Here is a 13706-nt window from a genome sequence, read left to right as displayed (position 1 = left end):
TTATCCATCACTCTAAGTATACCTTGTATAAACATCAGAAAAGCCAAAATAATAAGTGCTATATAAATGGACTATCACTTGCCTTCATTAGATTCCATCACTTCCTTGGGGCTGACTTTTGAAGAGCTTTTGTACTATTCAGCTTAAAAGAATCAGAGGAAATTTTTGAACCAAGGCCAACAAGGCAAATCAATACCAAGAGGCCCTATTCATATTTCAGGTCTTGTCAATAGTCTGATCATTAAAAAAACAACACATTCATTTAATGCAACAAGTATTTAATAAACACCTACTATATACAAAACACTGTTCCATATGCTGAAATAAATGGAAGAACTAGAATTAGGCTCTCTTATTACTAGTTCTAAGTATAGTAATATGATGAAAAAATATTCTAAACTAGAAGTCAAGATACCCAGGGTCTAGCTGTATGAGATACTATTCAAATTCAAAGCTCTTATCCTCTGTGTGTTCTTAAACAGATAATGATTGATTTAGAAAAATCTGAGATCCCTTTCAGCTCAGAAATTCAATGATTTTTCAGTTTTATAACAAGGGGAAAATATAGCATAATAGCCAAGTTTCCTGATAAATCTTAATGTTTGTGCTCTAAAAATAAGACATACCTGTAACAATTTCAACTGCTGAAAAATTATCACTTTACAAAGAAAAAGCTAAAGTTAAATTAGTAAAAAGCAAGTACATAAAATATCTACCCATAATGCCTGGAAATATTAGACGAGGTAGTTTCTTTTGCACTGGAAGCACCCGTGAAATCCATATCTGAGGTATTGGAAGAATGTGCAGTTCCCTCAGTTCTCCTGAGACAAAAGAATTTAAATAGTATAACAACTATTATTACATAGCAATAGAGATACTAACTTCTCCCCAAAAGGAACTCTCTAGGGAAAGAAAAACTTAACTTTCTATTTACCCTATAGAACAAGGTAAATCCAAGGTAGGGTTCTCTGAAACAGATTCCTTGTCCTGAAAAATTAAAAAACAAACTTAAAAGTAAACTGAAAAAAAAAAAAATCTCAGTAATTTAAAGCATCCTTCCCCTTGCAAGCATCCTCTTACCAAAGGTGGCTCAGCAGTTTTCTGAATCATTTTTCTTGTATATGGACCAGGTGGACGACCTACAGATTTTTTCTTCCCTTTCTTTTCTATACCATTGCTGACTTCCCTGAAACATAAAACCATTTAGTATTTAATCTTTGTATAAAAGGCAATAGATAATACAAACAGATATAGGCAATTTTCTGTAATAGATTACACTTATACTTTTATATTAATGGTAAAAAAACAAAATGAAATATAAGTGGGATCTACAAGTTCAAAGACATACAGTATTTCTTGGTGAGATATGCATATATACAAATTTAAGAAAACAGGTCTCTTAAACAAAACACAGTCCTGAAAAATATATAGTCCACCTAAAAATTAGTAAATAAGAGAGACTAGTAAATTGGATGATCTCAAAACTCCTGAAGTTCAATCACTTAGTTGTTCAAAGTTCAATTAGTTGTTAACTACTTGAATACTTGGATATTTCATAGTTTACAAAACATGATTGTGAAAAGTATGCGAATTGTTAAAGAAGAGGAAAGCTATCAAGGGAGGGGATGGGATACTGAGTTCTGGTGGTGGGAATTGTGTGAAGTTGTACCCCTCTTATCCTATAGTTTTGTCAGTGTTTCCTTTTTATAAATAAATAAATAAAAAGAAAGAAAAATAAAAGTATGCCAATTATTAGTGGAGGTTGTCTTTACAGTTAAAGTACTTATGTAGATTCTTCATTCAGACACAAGAACGAAGTCCAAGTGGCAGAGCACAAAGGAGGAAGGAATCCCCCATATGGGGCAGAGTTATTCAAAGGGAAAAACAAGGAAGATCTTAGTTATTTTTAAGACATAAAAGTAAATAACAAACAAAAGGAAGGAAAATGCACTAGTTAAAGCATCTTTAATAAAAGGGAAGAAGGGAAAACTCAACTAATAGGTAATTTTATTTTTCTTTAAAATTTTATTTATTTTATTTTTGAGAGAGAGAGAGAGAGAGACAGTGAGAGAGAGAGAGAGAGAGAGAGAGAGAGAGAAACACCAGAGAGCACTGCTCAGCTCTAGTTTATGGTGGTGCGGGGAATTGAACCTGGGATTTAGGAGCCTCAGGCATGAGAGTCTGTTTGCATAACCATTATGTTGTCTCCCCCACCTAGGTAATTTCATTTATTCAGCACATTAAACAATATTATTAGGTTAAGAATTACAAAGGTGTTTTCTTTGCCACAATACAGTTATGTGACAAATCTGTGTACAGCAGGCTAGTAAAATGGGTCAGGCAGTAGAAAAAAATTGTTCAAGAAATTTCATTTAAAAAAGGAAAGGAAGCAATACTATACATTAAGTATGAATAGAAAACTAGGAAAGCTTATACTGCTATTCCTCCAAACACCAAGATTCAGAAAGAAAAGTGAAATACAAAGAAAACTAGAGGAACAAAGAAAGCAATAAAAAACAGTCTCAAGGATAATACAGGTTATGCATCTTTCTTTTTGAAAGATCATCAACATGGCATTTATAAAAAATCCCTGGACTAAAGAAAATACCCTCAGGTTAAAGAACCAATTTGTACATATAGCCCAGAAGGAATTCAGAATGACTTAAAAGAAATCATATACATGGTGGTATCAAATAAAAACCTGGCAGATACCACAGATGGAATTTTCTACTAAAGTCATAATAGAAATAAGAAAATAAGTTTATGAAAACTTCTTTTCTAGCTCATAACATGGATAATTCTAACAAAACACTAACGATATAACCTGAAAGTGATAATATTCTTTTCCTCAAAGAAAAAAGAAAGCCTTAATGTAACATATACCTTATTACAATCATATATGGACAGGAAACACTGTGAATCCACATAATTACTTTCTCTTCAAAATAACTTATGTTGTGCCTTTTATTTACTCTTTAAATTTCTCTCTCTTGCCCCTCTCAGCTACCTCTCATTTAATTCAGAAAATAGGGATCCTAAATACCAAAGTCACAATTTATAATCTTTATGATCTTTAAATGCTAACTCTACACAAGAAATAGCATTTGTACCTCCCCCCCCCCAAATCCTACTATTGAATGCCACTTCCACATTTAGGTTCTAAATCTATCTTGGTTTCTCAAAGATTTTATAACATCTTCAATTACTACTTTTCTTCTCTCATCAACCAATTTCATCTCCACTGCATCATCCCTACCTATACTCACACCAAAAAGTTCTCCCCCCCCAAATTTCTTCACCTGACTATTTCCTTTCATGCTTTAGCTTTCATTCCACTTGTCTAATTCCTTTAAAATTAAGCTCATTTGATAACACAAATTCCTGCCACTTTCTCCCTCTCATTAAGAATTATAGAAGACTATTTTCTATTTTCATCATCATCATTTTGAATCTACTTACATCTCTTGCTTATAGAAAAGATTCAGTTTTAATATGTAAAACAGGCAATACTAGATTCAATCTCACTTCCCAACCCACTCGTCTTTTATCCTCCCCCACACCCCAAAATTTTTTGTCAAGATTAACTAGTAACTGAACACTAACTAGTATTAACTAGTATACAAAACACAAATCTTTCTTGAAACACTCCCTCCTGCTTTTCATTATACCAATATTTCCTCAATGGTTATTCTTTTTTATCTCCTTTGTTTATCTCAACTCTTCCATGATAGAACATTATTCTGGGTTACTTTCTCTTCCTTCATTCTCAACTTGCTCTTTCAGTAATTTTCCTTCATTCTCATGGCTTCATAAATCACCATTCTCAAACTTACAGCATCTGCCCTGACCTTTAAGTTCCTGATGCACACAATCATTTATATGTACACAATCATTTATATGTAAATCAGAACTTCACAGTTATCCCTCAGAATTTCAAAGTCAGAAGAATGCCTCATTTACCTTACCAAAATCTAGATCTCACGACCCACCAGAAATCCCACTTTATCCCTCCCTTCTTTTGTAAACTTAGTAAGGTCAATTAAGTTGTCTCCACCAGAAGTCCTGAATCTATTTTTCTCACTATATGGCTGCTACCACCCATCCCTGCAGTCATCTTTCACCTATACAATTTTATGTCTTAATTTTCTTGTTTCTTTCCTCTGTACCAGTCCATTTCTCCAAACAGTATCCAAAGAATTTTTTAATAATTTAATTTGCTTAAATCTTTAAAATAGTGTACTGATTAATCTTAGAAAACAACTTAAACTCCAGAAAAGACCTTAAGACTTTACATCAAGCCTCAGTCAGCTTTTCCAACACCTGATGCTACTTTCCTATTCATACATCAGCCTTTTGTGAGCTCCTAGATCAAGTCTTATAGCTACCACCCTTGATAAATTTTCACTACTTAAAAGAGTATTCTCTTTATTCTTCACACTATTACATCCTTCTCACATTTACGTTTCAGTTGAAGCACAATCCTAATTTAAATAGGTCTTTCATGAGACTCCTGAAAGTAGGTCCCTTTATCTCCATTTACCCCACCATAATCTAAAACTATGATATATCTCAAATAAAACTCACATGAGCTGTAATTATTTGACTTATCACTTTCTTTTCCCCCATTATAATGTAAGCTCCATGAGGACAAAAATTTTATTGTATCTACAGTACTTAAATAAAGTACCTGATAGGTGGAACTAATGAATGAATGAGAAATTAAACAAATGAAAAGGCCAGTATGTAAGCTGTTTACTAACAGCAGCAATAGGGCCTACTCTAGGAAGACCTAAGATCTAAAATTATAAACAGAAAAATCAATCAGGGTAACTGCCACTTGCATTTTCAAATATACTAATGAACTAAATATCACAATTTTAAAAATCACAAGTAGACTAAAGAGAAAAACTAAACCACAGATCAACTTTTACCTTGAATCAGATATAGGTTTGGATGCCTTTCTGCCTTTAATTTTAAATTCATGGGATGTTCCTTCAGGTTCTTTTTCTGCTTTGAAAGCCACATTTGGTGGCACAGGAGGAACACGTATTCGCAACCCAAACAAATGCTTCTTCTTCTTTATTTCTTTCCCAGACATAAACCTGAATTTTTAAAAAAATTAACTAAAAATATAAAAACTGAACATATAACATGGCAGATACTAACTCACAACTTTGAGATACATGAAAAATCCACCCAATGCTAGAAAAACTTGTACTTTCTTATTGTTTTTTATTCTTATCTAACCTGAAATCATACAAAATAGAGCATGACAAGTGAGAAGGAAGGGAGAGGTGGCATCAAAAGGGAGAGGAGCACACGTAAAGTTTTCTGTAAAGTTAGGATATAACTATATATATATATTTAAAGATTTTATTTATTTATTAATGAGAAAGATAGGAGGAGAGAGAAAGAACCAGCCATCACTCTGGTACATGTGCTGCCGGGGATTGAACTCAGGACCTCAAGCTTGAGAGTCCAATGCTTTATCCACTGTGCCACCTCCCGGACCACTGGGTCTAACTTTTTAAAGGCGAGAAGCATAATGTTATCTTTTTAAAGCTTTTAATTTAATTTAATTTTTAACCAGAGCACTGTTCAGCACTGGCTTATGGTAGGTGGTACAGGGGCTTGAACCTGGGACGTTGGAGTCTCAGGCATGAGCGTCTATTTACATAACCATTTTGCTATCTACCTTCCACCCAATAATGTTCTTTTTAACTTATATCCTAGTCATCTGTGATACCTTGATATTTAGAAAAAGAATTCTATTTCAGAGTAGTTCTATAGAGAGAGAAATCCTAGTCAGAAATAACAGATGATAGCACTACAAAAGGAAATAGAAGACCATCAATCTGAGCGGTCCAGAAAATAAAAGGAAGGAATGTATGTGTCAGATTAGGAATTAGAAACAACATAGAGCAGTGAAATGTTACTCCAAGTGTGGGTTTAAGCCTCTGAAAAAATCTTGCTTTCCTAGTTTTGGGGGTCTTTATTTCAAAATACTCCCATCTATCATGGCTTAAGTAGAACCTGCCTGACCACAAGAACCACTGTCAAATGCTTAAAATGGCCCTCTATTTCTACCATAAGAACAGGTGTTATTTCTGGTATGTTAAATTGGATTACTGTCCTATGGAATAATTTTACCAGTATAATAACTGCTCAGGAATTTTATAGCCTTTTGAACTGACTTAAAGATCACTAGCAGTAACATTTTTTAAATTGAAGAAGCTCTGTCAAGTTTAAAAAAGCAACTTGTTACCCATGAGAATTTTATAATAGTAATTCTTGGAGCTAACACATTATTTTTAATATTCCTACTGTATTATAAAAACATTGTAAAGAAATATCGATTTGCAGATCTTAAAAAGATCAACGCAAAAAAAAAATCAAACAGTATCACCTAATTATTCACTTAGATCAATACTGATTTTAACCCTTTTTGATGGTCTTAAAAACCAGTGAAGACTTCAGTCAGTACAAGTCATATCTTCTCCAATGTATCATTCTATCAATTAATGATATTTTATTTTCAACAGATTATATCACAAAAGCAAGCTGGGGGGGTAGCACAAACACAGTCCCCCATTAACACAAATTATTCAGTCAAGTTTCCCACGTTTGAGGTAATCACAGAATCACAGAGGTTAACACATCTGGAGTGCAAAAGGTAAGTTTTGCCCTGGGAAAACCACCTTTGAGATCATGTTATCTCCTCTGCCAGTAAGTATATACAAACAGGGTATTACTGAACATATTTTTCAGCTAAGCCAGTCAAATGTCTGATATTCAAATATGCCTCCTTCATCCACCATTCCCAGAGTATTACTATTCCCTTTGCCAACCCATGAAAATCACTAGTTTACTCTGACTGGCAGAGAATATAGAACATTAAGCATTAAAAAAAAAAATTAATGCTATAAAACCAATCCCCCAATTATTAAGCAATGTCATTACTCCTTATACTTACTAAATGTCTCCTTCACAGGGATATATAAATCAACTTACATGGTCTTGTAATCATTTAATGCCTCCAGAACATGCTCATATCTTTCAGATTTTGGTGTGTCTGCCAGCTGTGAAGTATCAAGAAACAATTTAAAGTACTATGATTTCATGAAGTAATAATATACAGGTGCTAGATAGAGGCAATATGATGCAAGAAAAAAAAACATGCTGACTGGTTGTAAAAAAAAAAAATCACAGTTCTAATTTAGGTCCTCACTAACTACTTGTTTGACTAAATGCCATTTAAACTCTCTCTGTTTTCTCTCATCTATAGGAGAGGGAATATAAAGCCTTCACCAACTTCATAAAGTTACTACTGTTTTGTCGGAAAAGTCATAGCATAATTTTTCTGTTTTCTTTTGCAAAAATGTGTCATGGCTTTTCCAACAACCCAGTAGCTTTACATAATTGCATAGGTCAAATGAGAACTATAAGCTAAATGTCAAAAAGAACTATAAGCTATAGAATACTATAAAAATGGGATTTTATTCTTAGTTATTAAACTTCTTTTAATTTTATAACTGGAGGTAACAAGATTTTACCACTATTCCAAAATAAAAACTTGTTTACTTGCTTTTGGTTTTGCTTTATCAGAGTACTGCTTAACTTTATTTTATAATGGTGTGGGGGGATTGAACCTAGGACTTCAAATTCAGGAATCTGAATCAGGAGTCTGTTTGCATAACCATTATGCTTCCCTCACCTCATAATAAAAGCGTCTAATAGCTGTTAATAAAAGATCTAAAAAGTAATGAGATACCATCTCATTTCCCAGTAATTACGACATTAGTACAAATAACCTTTATAATTTAAGTGCCATAAAACTGAGAGGATTTTTAAGATTAACAATTAGTCATACCTAAACACAAAATAACTCAGTAATTTTTAAATCATCACAAATCAGTTTAAAATCTAAAATAATCAATTGTAGAAAATATACTATTGGGGGGCCGGGTGGTGACACACCTGGTTGAGTGCACGTTACAATGTGCAGGATCCAGGTTCAAGCCCTCCCCACCTGCAGGGGAGAAGCTTCACAAGTGGTGAAGCAATGCTGCAGATGTCTCTCTATATATCCCCCTTCCAGATGTTTCTATCAAATAAAGATAATAAATTTTTTTTAAAAGACAGAAAATATACTATTGTACTACAAAAGGACTGTCACCAGAGTCATCTCTGCCTCTTTATTAAGGTTTAAAGACTAGGATGCAAAAGTAAAATTTGAAAAACTATAAAAGTACCATTCTTGGAGTCAGGAGGGACACAGCTCACCTAGCAGAGTGATATTTTGTCAAGTGTGAAAACCAGGACTGAGAGCCTGTAAACACATAGGAGACGATCCTCAACAGTGAAGGGAAAAGCTCCAAGAATGGTGGAGTTGTCCCATAGTCGGGAGGGAAGGAGAGGGAAAAAAATGGAAAACAGTGGAATCATGTAGGCATAAGGCTTCAGAAGCAGCCAAAAGAAAAAAAGGGGTGGTGGCACACCCAGTTGAGCACACACATTTCCATGCACAAGGACCTTGGCCCCTGGCCATCACATGAATGTGGGGGTTCATAAGCAGTGAATAAGTGCTACAGGTCTCTCTCTACCCCATTTTCCCTTCCTCTGTTAGGAGGGAAGGAACGGCAGAGGGAAATAAATGGCTACCAGGACTGGTGAATATATCATGCAGGCACTTAGCCCCAATGAGAAACCTTGTGCTAATAAAATGTGAAGGGGAAAAAAAAAAAAAAAACACCTATCCTCAAGCCACAAAAAAAATAAAACTTCCAAAGTACTCAGTTGATTTTCAAAATTAAAGTGCATTTTTAAAAAATTTAATTAATTAATTAATTTATTGGAGATAGAAACTGAGAGGGAAGAGGGGAAAGGTAAAAGAGTCACCTCAGCACTGCTTCACCACAACCTGACCCCAAGTCCATATGCTCTTTACCAATTAAAACTACCAAAGAAATTTGCCAAACAGATTACTGAAGGTAGAAGAGACTTACAAAGTCATCTATTGATATTGTGACTTTGTTTTACAGGTTATTAGATTCAGGTTAAATGAACTGTTCCAATTGGCATGGCCGGTTATTGAGACCAAGTGACAAGTCCATTCACTCAATAGTCACTGAGAGCCTCTTCTGTGTCAGTTCACTGGGTGCTGTGGGGGAGGGGGTGGATAAAGGAAAAGGAAAGGGGGACTTGTGCTTCTTGCTCTTTAGTTTGGTGTTCACTGCTCAATACCATATAATACCTTTGTACTGTGATTTGGTTTAAGTACATCAAAACAACAGAATCAGACTTTAAAGCTTGAAAGAGACTAGATATTCATCCATCTAACTGAAACTTCCATCAATGAACAATGACTTTTATAGAACAGGTAACTTATTCAACCCACGGTTGATGAGGTCCCTACTGAGACCACTCTTATTACTGGACAAAAGCTTCCTTCCTAGAATTCTTCTATTCCCCTCCTCTCAACCCCAACAGAGAATTTTTAAAATATATGTCAGCAGTTATTATGGCTAAATATAAGATTAAAGATTTTAGCAATTATATCACATAATTTCACATTAATCTTGAGCTAACTAGTGGCTGGAGAGATGGCTCTGCAGGTGGAATACAGGGCTTGCTTAAATGAGGTTATAGGGTCAATCTTCCTGAACTGCATAGTGACGCTCTGGTCTATCTCTGTTTTTAAAGATAGATTCATTCATTCATTCACTCATTCATTCATCTAGGGGAGAAGGAGAGAGTAAGAATACAGATTATTGCTGGCAAAATGCAAATCCGGGATCAAACCTGGGACCTCATGCTTGAGTACAACACCATCCACTAATCACCTCCCAGATCACTCTATAACTCTCTCATAATTAAGGTTTTTTAAATATTGTAGCTATCTTAGCAGATGAACTAATATCAAGTATCCTTTACCATATATATAATGGTTTATGTTCATTTAAGCCTAATAGACTGTTAACTATATCTTTAAGTCTAATAAAAGGATATTGTGAATATTATTAATTTGATTTTCAGCTCTGTTCAAGATGATTTTTTCTTTTTTTAAATCTTTATTTGTTGTATAGAGACAGCCAGAAATCGAAAAAGGGGAGAAAATGGGGAGAGAGACACCTGCAGCCCTGCTTCACCACTCCCAAAGCTTTCCCCCTGCATGTGGGGACCAGGGGCTTGAACCTGGGTCCTTGCGCATTGTAACATGTGTGCTCCACTATGTGTGCCACCACTTGGCCCCATATATGATCTTTTTCTGGAATCTGTATCATCTTTCTTATAGAGGGAGAAATCCTATGGCTCTCTCCATTAAAATATCCTTCCCCGTCTCCCCACCTGCAGGGGAGTCGCTTCACAGGCGGTGAAGCAGGTCTGCAGGTGTCTATCTTTCTCTCCCCCTCCCTCTCTGTCTTCCCCTCCTCTCTCCATTTCTCTCTGTCCTATCCAACAACAAAGCAACGTCAACAATGGCAATGATAACCGCAACGAGGCTGCAACAACTAGGGCAACAAAAAGGGGGAAAAATGGCCTCCAGGAGCGGTGGATTCATGGTGCAGGCACCGAGCCCATCAATAACCCTGGAGGGGAAAAAAAAAAAAAATCCTTCAACTATATGGCTAAGAATTTGATTGCTTCTGTTACTACTACCTTAGTTAATAATCCTTTTATTAAAAAATTATTTATTCTCTTTTGTTGCCCTGTTGTTTTATTGTTGTACTTGTTGTTGGATAGGACAGAGACATAGAGAGAGGAGGTAAAGACAGGGGGAGAGAAAGACAGACACCTGCAGACCTGCTTCACCGCTTGTGAAGCGACCTTGCAGCTGGGGAGCTGGGGGCTTGAACCGGGATCCTCACGCTGGTCCTTGCGCTTCGCGCCAGCCACGTGCACTTAACCCACTGCGTTACCGCCCGACTCCCAGTTAATAATCCTTCTATGTTTAAACGGTTCACTTTTCAATACATCTGAAATTAACTTATACTATGATATCAAGTTATATTCCAGGTACACAGCATACAACACACCAGTGTTGCTGAAAGGTTAAAAAAGAAACCAGGTACTTAACTATTCTAATTGTGTTTTCTGGTATTTTTAAATATTTACAAACCACACATTTGAAAAATCTGTTCTACAGTTCTAATAGTCATCAACAGAATTGACTTGCTAGTTTCTCAAATATACTTTTTCAATTCTTTTTAAAAAATCATGATCATTTATCCTTTATTTTTATATATTTATTTGTTTATGAGAGAAAGAACCAGATATCACTTTGGCACATGTGCTGCCAGGGACTGAACTTGGGACATCATGCTCAAGAGTCCAATGCTTTATCCATTGCGCCATATCCTGGACCACTTTTTTCTTCTTCTTAAAGCAGAGCAGTACTCAGCTGTGGTTTATGGTGCCACAAATTGAACATGGGACCTTGGAGAATGAAGAATAAAGTCTCTGTATAACCACTGTGCAACCATCTCCTTGGCCTTCTTTCTTTTGGTACTATGAATTCTAAAATATATGTTATTTATTATTTTAGTAAGAGAAAGAGATACAAAGAGAAAGATATAGAGAAAGGGGAGCACTGCTCAGCTCTGGCTGTTGGTGCTGGGGATTGAACCTGGGACCTCAGAGCCTCAGGTATGAAAGTTATTTGCATAACCACTATGCTGTATCTCCAGCCCTCAATTTTTTTTTAAAACTTGTATATTTTATACCACTCCAGGACTATTTTGCATAGGACTATCTTATAATTTATTACATACATTTCCAACAGGATAATCACTTCTGTTCTTCCCTCTACTAATGCCTTGATTTATAGCTACATTTCTTCTCTTCAATAAAATGCTGTTTTCCCCACTTTTTGAATGTAAATTGTTTCTATGAAACTTTCATAGGTTAAAACAGTACAAAGTGAAGTAGCAGTGGCCTAGGAAATCATTCAGGTCAGAGTAAAGGGTTTACTTTTTTTTAGTAATAGAAGTGAAAATTCTTTTGGAATTTTTTTTTTAATTAGCGATGTCACTAAATCTAGTTTATTTTTTAAACATATAATAGCAAAGTAGCCATCATACAAACTTTCAAAAAGTGGATATACATGCCCATATATTGTTCAATTACTGAATTGCATGCCTTCTGGGCTTAAGTATAACAAATACTAACATACAAAAGCCCTAAGCAGTGGTCCGGGAGGTGGCACAGTGGATAAAATACTGGACTCTCAAGCATGAGATCCTTAGTTCGATCCCCGGCAGCACAAGTGCCAGAGTGGTGTATGGTTCTTTCTCTCCTCCTATCTTTCTAGTAATTAAATTAAATTAAATTTAAATTAAAAAAACCCTGAGTATTATTATTAATCAGTTTTTCAAAAATCTCCATTTAAGCATTATACCGACTCTTTTATACTACACTTTGCTCTAGCCACATTATTTCTGCCACAGTATTTGAGTTTTATCCACACTTTTATCCTCATATCCTTCCAAAGTGAGATAACAAGGGTGATGATGACACACCTAATTAAGCACACACATTGTTACCATGTGAAAGGATGGAGGCTCAAGGATCTGGTTTCAAGCTCCTGGTCCTCACCTGATGGGAGACTTCACAAGCTCTGAAGCAGTGCTGCAGGGTCCTTTTTCTTTCTCCCCCTCTATTTCCCCTCCCTTCTCAATTTCTGTCTTATTAAATAAAAAGAAAAAAAAAAAAAAAAGGAAAAAACAGTCCCCAGGTACAGTGGATTCATTGTACAGGCTTGAACCCTAGTGACAGCAATAAAAAAAAAAGAAGTGAGATGGTAGATATACTCTCAACTTTTGGGTTCTTTGTAAATTTAAGACCACTGATAACAGGAAAGTGGGTTGTCTTTATACAGAAGTAGAACTTCGAAACGAGAGCTTCAAAACAATTTAGGAATCAAACAAGACAACAAATTCTCAAAACATATTAATATCTTAGTTTAGCTCCAAAGACTTTTGATAACTGTAGACAGCAACTTTATAGCTCAGTTTATATATGTAAGCAATCTTTATTTAGGGATGTGTTGGACTACATAATTTTACTATCTCAAAGAGTTTCAAAACACAGTGGTTTCTCAAATAAATACACTTACTCTGCTCACTTGTAAAATAGTAGCTAAGGTAACAAGTATTATGATGTTTAAACAAATACAGGGGCCTGGTGGTGCACCTGGTTGAGTGCACATGCTACAATGCACAAAGATACAGGTTTGAGCCCTTGTTCTCCACCAGCAGGGAGAAAGTTTTGCAAGTGGTAAAGCAGTGTTGCAGGTTTCTCTGTCTCTCTCCCTCTCACTCTCTTCCCTTTCAATTTCTGGCTGTCTCTATCCAATAAATAAAGGTAATACGAAACAATTTTTTATTTAAAAAAATACAGCAAACAAGAGAGAGGAATATGTTATCCTCTAATATGGTCTAAAAGTATCTGCTTCTTTTCAGAGAAAAAAAAAAACCACAGGACTAAAGTTTGTTTTTTTTTAAATATTTATTTTATTTATTTATCCCCTTTTGTTGCCCTTGTTGTTTTCTTATTGTAGTTATTGTTGTTGTTGTCGTCGTTGTTGAATAGGTTAGAGAGAAATGGAGAGAGATGGGGGAAGACAGAGAGAGGGAGAGAAAGACACCTGCAGACCTGCTTCACCGCCTGTGAAGCGACTCCCCTGCAGGTGGGGAGCTGGGGGCTCG

The 13706-nt window shown here is 35.5% G+C and overlaps 1 protein-coding gene and 1 non-coding gene across 10 annotated transcripts in view; both read right to left on the bottom strand.

The window, feature by feature from the left end:
• The window catches only part of MTF2 (metal response element binding transcription factor 2), a 57931-nt gene that overhangs the window by 2483 nt on the left and 41742 nt on the right, over positions 1-13706 (bottom strand). For 6 of the 9 annotated variants that reach the window (XM_007533270.2, XM_060202075.1, XM_060202074.1 and 3 more), the window contains 5 exons: positions 7012-7079; positions 4932-5102; positions 1081-1186; positions 935-987; positions 717-821 (listed from right to left, as the gene is read on the bottom strand). In XM_007533270.2, the coding sequence (XP_007533332.1) occupies positions 717-821; positions 935-987; positions 1081-1186; positions 4932-5102; positions 7012-7079 (503 nt within the window). Of the gene's footprint in view, positions 1-82; positions 143-716; positions 822-934; positions 988-1080; positions 1187-4931; positions 5103-7011; positions 7080-13706 lie in introns of all 9 variants that reach the window. The other 3 variants (XM_007533271.2, XM_060202076.1, XR_009552613.1) reach the window with 2 other exon arrangements.
• On the bottom strand, positions 6564-6734 carry LOC132541506 (U1 spliceosomal RNA). The gene has a single exon (XR_009552671.1). It is a non-coding gene; the product is annotated as a U1 spliceosomal RNA (small nuclear RNA).

The sequence above is a fragment of the Erinaceus europaeus genome, chromosome 11 (assembly GCF_950295315.1).
Source record: "Erinaceus europaeus chromosome 11, mEriEur2.1, whole genome shotgun sequence".
Classification (NCBI taxonomy): domain Eukaryota; kingdom Metazoa; phylum Chordata; class Mammalia; order Eulipotyphla; family Erinaceidae; genus Erinaceus; species Erinaceus europaeus.
This window is presented reverse-complemented; position numbering and strand designations above follow the sequence as displayed.